The sequence below is a fragment of the Halyomorpha halys genome, unplaced genomic scaffold (genome assembly GCF_000696795.3).
Source record: "Halyomorpha halys isolate HHAL.00 unplaced genomic scaffold, Hhal_1.1 Scaffold945.1, whole genome shotgun sequence".
In the NCBI taxonomy this organism is placed as follows: Eukaryota; Metazoa; Arthropoda; class Insecta; order Hemiptera; family Pentatomidae; genus Halyomorpha; species Halyomorpha halys.
Genome location: NW_027107924.1, coordinates 781,492 through 792,382, shown reverse-complemented (window position 1 = coordinate 792,382; position 10,891 = coordinate 781,492). Strand labels below are relative to the sequence as shown.

At 33.4% G+C, this 10,891-nt stretch overlaps 1 protein-coding gene across 1 annotated transcript in view; it reads right to left on the bottom strand.

Annotated features, from left to right (window-relative positions):
• Positions 1-383, bottom strand: part of LOC136795500 (uncharacterized) — a gene marked incomplete at its 3' end in the record, with an annotated part of 27,127 nt that extends 26,744 nt beyond the window's left edge. Inside the window, exon 1 of the mRNA XM_067046272.1 lies at positions 298-383. Coding sequence (XP_066902373.1) covers positions 298-383 — 86 coding nt within the window. The remainder of the gene's footprint in view (positions 1-297) is intronic.
• Positions 384-10,891: the final 10,508 nt, after the last annotated feature.

Here is a 10,891-nt window from a genome sequence, read left to right as displayed (position 1 = left end):
TCATATTTTATGATGTTAACACTTATATTTATACTAAATTTTAATAACTGTTAATTTATTGTTATTTTATTTTAATTAACTACTGTTTGTAAAGGTATACTAAAGTAAATATATCCTAGTAGTGCATTATTAAAAATATAAACACTTTTGATCAGAAAACCGAATAATGAGTTTTTGAGCTGTGGTTAAAGCCATCATGTTTTCGTACTAAAAATTAATATAAATTTTTAACAATTTATAGAACTACTAAAAATTTTAATACATAAAACACCACGTGAAGTGCAAGGGATTACTAACCTGTAGATAGGGAACACGCCGAGAGCTCTGCCAGACCACGACTGACCCACCTCACGGCGAACATCACAATCAATATACACGAACATTCTCGAACCTGGGGGAGCCAAAGTACAGGTCATGGAATAGTATTAAATCAAATTTAAATAACAGGAATATTAAACAAAATTCAGAAATAGAAAATGTTCTTTGCTATTTTATCGTAGTGGCGATTACATTCTGACTGTTGTATTATGGATAGATGTTATTATAGTTTTATTATTAATTACTTCCTGCTCCACGGTATCCTTTAATAACCACTTATTCCTGTAGAACAGATCCATTTCTTAGAACTTTTTTTTTTTAATAATTTATATATTGTTATTTACAACTGTATACACATATATACAACAAGTAAATTTGGTGTAGGTGACATAGTGAAATGATAAAAAAATGTGGAGAATCTACCCACTGATAGAACTCCAATAACATTTCTAGAGGAGAAGATCTCGAGGCCATCTTCTTTTCAGATGCCTAGGAGGATTATTAGGTAATGATAAGCCAGGTTAGAAACAAGTGGATTTGGGTGGTTGAGAAGTTTGTTATGGAAGGAACGGTATCTGGTTCTGGCCAAATCGGCAACATATGGAACATTGAGGTCCTGATGGATGACTTGATTTGTGACAAAGTAAGGAGCATTAAGGATTTTGGACTGTAAGGATTGGATTCTGGAGGAATTTGATGGTTCAGTGGAGCCCCAAAGCTCAACTCCGTAGGCCTATTTTTCTTTCGGGCTCCACTAAACAATGAATTCCTCTTGTATCCAATTCTTACAATCCAAAATCCTTAATGCTCCTTAATTTGTCATAAATAAGTCAACCACCAGGACATAAATGTTACCGATTTGGCCAGAACTAGAAACCAATCCTTCTATGATAAACTTCCAAACCTAAACCCACTTCTTTCTAACCTAGCTTCTTCTTCATAACCTGATAACCCTCCTAGGCATCTGAAAATAAGATGGGTTCGAGATCTTCTCCTCTAGAAATGTTAATGCAGTTCTATAAACAGATAGATTCTCCACATGTCTGAATCATGCCATGGTATAACTAACATCAAATTTACTTGTCGTATATATTTTAAAACAGTTGTAGATATTAATATTAATAAATCATAAAAAAAAAAAATTATAAATTATTTGTTTATTATTTTAACAAATGTAACTGACCGTGTAGAGATCTCTCAAGGTTTAAAACAAGTCCTGGATCCGCGAATCTACTCAGACAATTTAAGCAGACAGTGGTACCCCACAACCAACAGGCATAGACCACTGATAGCTTTAACAAAGAAAATCAATCGGAAAAAAAGATAACAAAACAAAGATAGGGCTTCTACGTTGGTAGAATACCTCCTCTAGTGAGATAATAATAAAAAATATTAGAAGGCAATCCTGGCCGATACGCCTCACTAAAACCCCGAGCGACGGTCCTATGTCACTTTTGAAACATTTACATAAAACGAGAAAGTGAGACTTACGATAGTCAAATCGAGCAATATTTAACAAGTGGCTAAAATTGAAAAAATGGTTTGAATTTTATTATTATTATCACGCTTTATTCAATTTTAGCGGTTTAGTCTCCTCTTCTCGCTTTGAGTAAATGTTTCAAAAGTGAAATAGGACTGTCGCTAAACGGGGGTTTTAGAGTGGCGGGTCGGGCAGGATGGATTGCCTTCTAATGTTTTTTGCGTTATGATTTCCTCTAGTGAGACTGTAACATGTCCTACATCAACCAACATACTCGCTCTAAGCTAATACTCTAAACAGACATGTTTAGATGGTAAGTTAAATTAGGCTCAAGTTAAATAAGCTTTGTATTTCCAAAATTCCATACTGCGGAAGATTGTACGGACTACAGTATGGAAGAAGGAAAAACCGCCGACTCCTCACAAATTATTGGATGTCCCAACGGTTCCGGACTTCATCAGGAGAAGGCATATTAAATTCCTGGACTCGTTGAAACATCAGCCCAAGCCTCTATTCCCACCAATGCGGTGGCAACAGGCATTATAGCCACTTGAACAATCTGTAAATAGTAGTAGATTAAGACCTAGTTTTAAGTTCATCAACTCCTACAAGTGGTATGCCCGACATCGGCATCTACGCTTCCAGCATCAATGCAAAAACAGCCCTAGCCCATGCTCAAGACGCTGCAGCCACCATCACTGATGCCCTTAAAAGTATTGGGATTAGGGTAAATCCTGGAAAGACGGACGCCATCGTGATGTCGTTCCAAAAAGGAAAGAAACCACTGCCTACCACCTTCAAAGTGGATGAAGTCGACCAGCGAATCTCCAACTCCATTCTCTACCTGAGCGTCACACTGGATAGGCACCTCACCTTCTCCAGTCAAGTTCGGGAGAGACTTAAGCAGGCCCGCCAGAAGAGCTACAGATTCTACCATCTTCTGAAGTCCCCGCAACTGCTATGCCACCTTTACCAAACCACGCTCCAAAAGCTACAGAGCTATCAGAATTCCGTCCTCCAGCAAATCGTCCGTGGAACAACTCTACAGAGGGCCAGAAATACCACCATCCACAAGGAACTCCAGTTATACCCTCTGTGCCGGAGTATATAGGCCGAAGGCACAACAAATTTTAATGGGCTGAAGGCCTGTGCCAACCCGCTCTTCAGAGAGATCGCCCCTTCAACAAGACCTGGGAGGTGGCAAAGCACTGTCCCCTTGGTTGACGTCCTCGCCGAGTGAAGGACTTCGGGCTCTGCAGCTTCACACCACCAATACCACCTCCCCATTCTTTGTAAGCCCCCAGCTATTATGTCACTGATGTATAACCGCCTTCAGGAAACGGGATGGCCGGGAAGGATTGCTTTCTAATATTTTTTGTGTTATAATCTCAGTCATATTATCACTGCTAGGGCGATATTAAAAAAAAAATTAACAAAATCTAGAACTTAAGTGACACTTGATACTTTATGGAATCCATGCCAAATTGAAGGCAATCGTTAGAATCAGAGGGGTCCATTATCTCGAAAACAGAAAATTATGGGGCTTTTTAAAAAATAGCCAAGTACGTTCCCAAGGAATGTGCCGGTCAGATCTAATACATTAAATATTCGTATAGAAATGTTGAAAACCCAACTCATACCGACTGGGTACCTTGATTTTCCACAGTTTTTAAACTTATCCTAATTTTAACTTTCATAATATTCGTCAATAAAATTTAATTTTCCATGACATTTTCTATCCCTGGTTGAGCAATTTCAAATTCAAATGTTTGTGGCTTTGATGAACTCTTTCTCCTCTCACTCCTTATATCCCATGATGATTTTGGATTCAGGAAGGTGGTCGCTTATTTATTGCTTTTGTAATAAGAATTAAAATCTTCCAATTAGTAAGTAATAATAATAACTGATTCCTATCAATTATATTTAATAACAAAAATTATTAACTACAAAATAAATTTAACAAAACATAAACGTACAACTGAATTAAAATTGAAGGGCTTGGGGCAAGAACAAAGTAAGCCAAATGGTATGAATTTATCAGTAGAGCAGTTTTTAACTTTTGAAAAATTCTACACTTCTTATTTAATGTTTTATACACTTACAATTCCACCAATTAGCAAATTTTGCAATCTAGCTCGATATATTTTTTTTTTAATACTGCTCAATTCGCTGCTAGTAATTTTTTTCAAGATAACATAAGAAATGTCCTATATTGGAGGTAACGGGAGAAGTTGGATTGAGAGGGTGCCAAAATGTCACAATAAATAACAATAATATTTTGTAAAAATTTGAACCATATCATTTCATGACTTTTTTATTTATGACCTGTACAATACGATAGATGTGATAGCTCTAGACAAAATGTTCCCTAACATTACTGTATATTTTAAATTAAAATACCTTAATAAGGGCGGGAGAGACCCATGCTATGCTACTCCAGTACTTCTAATTATTAGTGTTATGATTTCCTTGAGAGATTGTAATGTCATTGCGCATCGAATAATTATAAGTAAATGTTTCAAAGGTAATAAAAAAGACTTTTTACCATAAGTGGACCGTAACATCAGGAGGGTAGCATAACCCCACTCTCTCCTTCTAATAAAAACTGACGCTAAGGGATGGGAATTAGACCACGCCCCTTGAAGGCAACTACGTTCAAGTTAATATGAATTTCATGCATTAATCTAATTATCTCTAAAACCATTTAATCGAAAAGGTGAAGCTAATAGAAGTTGTAGTAAATGTTATTTCCAATAATTTGGTAAAATTATAGTGAAAATCCTCTTGGAGCACTAATTTCTGGAGAACGGCTTCTCGAGAAATTAGTGCTTCTTTCTCTGTTCTGTCCAGACTCATTTCTACGTAACATTAAGGATCCTAAAATATATTAAATGCTCTAAAAAGAAAGGAGTGAGTTTAAATTTAATTAATTAGGTCAGTTTTTGTTTTCAATTAATGTTTTCTAGGAACAGTTAATAAAAAAATTATTTATTTTTCAGGAAATATTAAAATCTGAAGTTTAAGAAATAAAATTGTTTCTGATATAATGGATAAATTTGTTTATAAAAAAAAAAAAAAAAAAAAGTAAAAACAGTAAACATTATTTAGTGTTTAGAACAAAAAAAGTGACTTAGCATTAATAGGAATTAAAAAAAAAAAAAATTGAGCACGCTTTGAGTAATTGCTAACTTTATTTTTTTTTTAACATTTTTGGTTTGCGGTTGCAACTTTCAATTGTCAACTTTGGCTTTTCGGGTGCTCCGCCTTCCAAAGGAATAGACCCGGGCCTAAAAGTGTATTCCCTCTATTTTTTTACTCCTTTCTCCAGACTAATAACAGATCAAGATTTTACAAGTATATTGCGAGTCTTTAATTACTATAATATTTTTGTGGGCAAGGCAATTATCGATACCAGTGTGGGCAAGATGGACCATTTAATTGTGTACAAGAACTATCGATTGTTTGTGATATAATCGATAGGTACAATCTACAATCGGCTCCCCCTATTTCTCTGTCTAGTTTTACCATCCTTTTTCCTACTTATGGACTTCACGGTCTCTATATATTATGAAAAAAATGTAACCAACATTTATTATAGCTTCCAGGTAGTCTGTCTTATGGTAGATGGCCTCTTTCCTTACCCTAACACTGGTCCTTATAACTCAATTTTATTCCCTGCCCATACCAGTTTCTTTGCAGCATTTATTCATATACAATCACCAATTCCTTTAGTAGGAGGAAAAACCCTCTCCTCCAATTCTAAAAGTTTTATATTTATTCCTTACAACTAATATAAACAAGTGATATTATCCAATTTAATGTAATATTTACAATTTTCTTTCACTAATCACTGTGCTCAATTAGTTAACAAAAAAACAGCGACCGACGTGTGTATTCCTAGTTCAGAATTGTCTTGAAATGTTTTATCTAATTAGGTGTGTCTAAGAACGTTAATCTGTTTGACTTCAATTAATTACAATTATGGAGACTAACCTTGTAACCGGATGAAGTGTTGTTACAATCCAGTCCTTTATTATGTAACCACTAATACAGCTTATCAAATGATATAATGTACTCAATTAGATAGCTCGCGTCGCCATTACTAAGCAAACATATTTATGTTTAGATTAAGCTATTAAAAGCCAACAAGCTGGTCTTTTTATATTTCTGTATTTATTATTGATATAAAAAGATATCAATAACATTGTTTTGACATGAAATACTAAAGACAAAACAAGTACATTAATCTTATTTATTATTAGTTATAAAAAAACTTTAACCCCGCTAGCTACCACCTGTTCATATACAATTTTAAAATGCGGTTTTTCTTTCGAACTAATCGATTTTTATTTTTAAAATACCATTGGGTTCTGATCAAAACTTTCTTCCCATCCACTCATCACTCACTCAACTTCCACTCAAGCTACAATTAATAACTGGGTCATGGCCTTTAATCGGTGAAGTGCAGCCGTCTTTCAATTCTGAACTTCAAGCAGGCTCTTCAGCCAACATCCAGCCATCCAAGTTTCAGGCGACCCTTGCAACATGTCCTGCCTAGCGTAGCCTACTTAGCTTGACGCTTCTTGCACCAGGCTCATTAAGGAAGGAATATAATTCTTTCTTTATATGCCATCTCCATGTAGAACCATTTTTCAACATGTAAATGCCTTTCACGATTTTTCTCTCAAATGTTAGAAGATCCCTTTCATCCGACTTCGAGCAGGCCCTTGTATCTGCTTCGTACGTGATTGAACAGTGATTTGATCAGTGTTTTATACGTCTTATTACATTATCTCTCAATATTAAACTACTTTCCAGATAGCGACACAGTCTAAAATAGTACATATTGGCAGATACAATCCGCTTCCTTACCTCAACCGAAACATCAACCTTTGACACCAGACAAACAAAGTGATCAACTCGTCCGAACGACTAAGGACCAACTTAACCAGCAATCATGTATATGGTTTTAGAGATACTAACAGAAAATTCAACAAAACTTCCTTTAAACGCATTAATTTTTTTGTTTTTAGTAGGTTGACTTAGAGACCTTCCAGATCTTTAGCCACTTACACCAGCTTTCTTCAACTCTGTCTATATTAGGAATTTTCTTCCCAGATTATATCACTGTACTCAGTCACGTCATTCTTTATTCTATACACCCAACTGAGTTTCGGCCTCTCTCTGGTTCCTAATACTGAGGCGTTCGTGATTGCAAAGAAAGGGCCAGTTGGCTTCTTGTCGCAAGTTAATCGCTCTACTTTCATAATAATCGCGATTGATTGCTGCGTGTTGGAGATTATTTCTTTATTAGTCTTTCTTATTCAGATCCATAAATATTTGGGCCCACTATCTCCCTGAAAACTTTGGATTATAAAATTTAAATCTTTTACTCACTGGTGCCCATAAGAAACCATGGTTTACTGATTGTATTTATATAGTTAACTGTAATTTTCAGTTTCAGTTTTCGTAAGATCTTTTATTTTAGAATAAATAAAAGCTAGCGTGAAGTGTTAACACGATTGTGTTAGTCGTTAATGAATGTTACTTTACTTTCAAAGTATTTTAAGTATTTTTTGATTTTTTTGGCTTTCTATACTTACAGTTTCTTCTCAATTTGTATTTAAGCTTATATTCTTAGTTTTATTTTAGTGTACTTGTAAGCCTAAAATTTCCTTTACCGCGCGTATTTTTTTCTTTAATGCCCAGGATTTTAAGTCATCCGTTTCTTTTAGATAAATAAATTCATAATTACTAGGGTATTAATTAATTCAGATTTCAAGGTTTAATGATAAATGTTATCATATCTATTTGTTAATAAATGTGATTAGTCATTCGAGAATAGAATGTAATTTTTGTAAAAATTTTGTATCAAGTAAAACACTTTTGTGCATGGTAATGCGAAAGTAGTGGATGTAATTTATAAACCATAGTATTACTATTCCCAACTTCACTCCAAATTGGGACAAAATAGGATCAGTCATTCACGATATATATGTGTACCAAGGAAAATACGTTGCATGCGTAAGCTGAAGTAGAGAACGGGATCTCATAAAATCGATAAAGGACCAACTAACACAATCGCCGAAAATGTCATCAAAATCGATTATGTCTGAACACAAATTTGACAACAGAAAACGAAATAAACGTGATTTTACGTGAAACGTGAAAATTTTCGACTCCGAAAACAATTATTTTCCCCTTTTGTGCATGATACAAAGCTCCCTGATCTTCCGATGACAGGAAGCAAAAATGTATCTACTTTGAAACTTTCTGTTTGTTGTTGTTGTTCCAAACTTGTTCCAAAAACTTGAAAAGTTAATTAAAAATGGTAATTTAGACTTTGTGGTTAGTAAAAATTTAACAAAATGTAAAGGAAAGTCTACTTATGAAAGAAATCTCACTAATATTACCTTGAGCACAATTGACTAATATTACATTGGTACAAAACAAGTTCAGTATGTCTAGTCTTACACTTTGGCTTATTTTATTTAGTCAGCCATACATTGGAATGAAAGGTTGAAGACTCTAAAATCTTGGTCTTTTATTCACTCCATGGATATCACCATTTTTTCAGTTGTTAAAAAAAAAATGGTTCTAGCAAACAAGGAACTGTAAATTGTAGACTTGAATATGGAACAGGTTGATGTTTACTAATATCTTGGGAGTCAAAATTACAAATGATGGGAGGTTCGATTCTGAGATAAACCAGGAAATAGGGAAAGCAACAAATGTGTACCACCAACTCCCCAACATTAAAATCGGCAAAAAGGGAGTGGAATTACAAACTAAGTTGATGGTGTATAAACAAGTTTTCATACTTGCTATCTATGTAGCTGAAAGTTGGCCTGGTAACAAAAAAATCGAAAGCTGTATACAAGCCACAAAAACGAAATTCCTGAGAACAGCTCTTGGTAAAACTAGATTAGATCGAATGAGAAATATAAGTATTAAAGAAGAAACTGAACAGGAATGGCTAATAGAAAATATACATAAAAAATAATTAACCTGGTTCAGCCATGTGTTGATCAAAATATTCCTAAAACTTATATGTGAAGCAAAAACTGACAAAACTTGCATGTGGCAAAATGACCATTAGGACGACCGAGGCTTAAGTGAGAGGATCTCATTTTGGATCAGACAAAGAACAGAGGAGTCACCCAAGGCAAAGTTAAGATGCCAGGTATAGAAGAAATTAAAGCTGACACAGTAAAGTATATGGGTGGGTTGGTTAAAGAAGAAGAGTTTTAAAAATAAGTAATTGAGATGTAAGTACTTCAAGTTTTGAGCATGAATCCTTCTTCCTCTAACTTAACTCTTGTATGCCATTGAGCATGTAGCTGCAGTCTCAGTCCATCTAGCCTCCTGGTCCCTGTCCCTGGCTAGTCTTCTCATCTCAGGGATGGTCCGTCCTCTTGATGCCCCTAGTTTTTCAATGTCATCAGAGTAAATGTACCTGGGTCTCCCAAGTGCCTTCCTTCCAGAATAACAAAATAAGTGATTGTGATTTAATAAGTACTTCAAGTTTCAAGCATGAATCCTATTTTCCATAAATACAACATATATTTTGTTCTCATTCAGTAAATAGTAATATGCATTTATTATATATATGCATTCTTCAGAAACTAAGGAATACTACTTCTCACATATAATACCAGACTTATTATGAAGATGTAAATATCATAGATGTTGATAAGATTCAGTTTACCATGATACTTGTAATGGTACATTAATTATGCAGATTTCAGGCTTTGACACCAGCAAAGAAGTGAAAGTACTTCAGAAGAAAAAAAATTACCTAAGGGAAAAAAATAAAATCTTTATTATTTAATTGTATACTCGAATCCAACTGAGAACTGCTTCTATGATCTTCATTCTAAAAATTAAAAAATCTGTAAGCTATATTAAGTTTATTTATTTCTATTTGCATATATTTTTTTAAAAAGGGGAAACGGCCTAAAGCCATAAAGATCTTTTGAATATTTTCTGCAAGTGGTTTTATCATTATTTATTAATATTTAATTGAGTATTGTTCTATTAATCATTTGTTTCTTACTATGACACCTCCCCTCCTTATCAGCTAAGGTTTTACAAACAAAATTATGTAAATTTGTGAATCATTTTCCAACCTAATATTTGCAGTAGCTCATCAACCTTTCTGTACTTCATGATAAATCATTTAGTGAAATTCATTATTTTTAGGATGATCGATTTGACCATTTTACATTAATGTGACAGATGCTGAGTTTTTCATTAATTTTACTACGTTTTAAATTGAATTGTCATAAAAAATGCTAATTTATTTAATTTTTTTGGTTTGTTTTATAGATATGTTTTGTTTACATTTAAGCTGCCTTCAATAGACTTTAAAACTGATATTTGAAGCCAGCTTAGAGAAACATAGAGCAAAAGCTATGTCAGGTTATGAAGAAACTCTATTTTTAAGAATATATTTTTTTTTCAAGCTGTTCAACCTCAAACTTATAAACACTATTACTTTACTATTCAAGTAATATTAAACAAAAAGAACTAACAACATCTAAGGAACCTCATTATTTCTTAACTTCTAATCTTTTAGTTAAAAAAATATATATTCACCCATCGAAGCAAGGATAAAATAAATTAAGGATTTTCTTATTAACAGACCATTTTATATTTTAAATAATTTTACAGGACATACATTAAATTTTATAATCAGAGTTGACATAAGCTAATGTAATACAGAACTAATTAGTCATAATGTCACATTTACAAATCTTAGTTATTACCTTGGTTATATAAAACGGCACCTTAATACTACAATAAAACTTCAGGAATATCACAAAAAAATACTTATATACAATATAGAAACTTATTCCATAACAATTTCGATTCGTATAAATGTACAATTTATAGCTATTTACAAAGATTAAAAAAACAAAAAAAAAATAAAAACAAAAAAAAATTTAATCTTCATTTTAGATCTAGTAAGAACACTCACACTTGCAAAAAATATAAACATCATAAGTAGCAAAAATAAATATTAATATGAAAAAAATAAAACAAAAGTGGAATGAAGTATTCATGAAATGTGAAGTAAATGTAATAAATAAC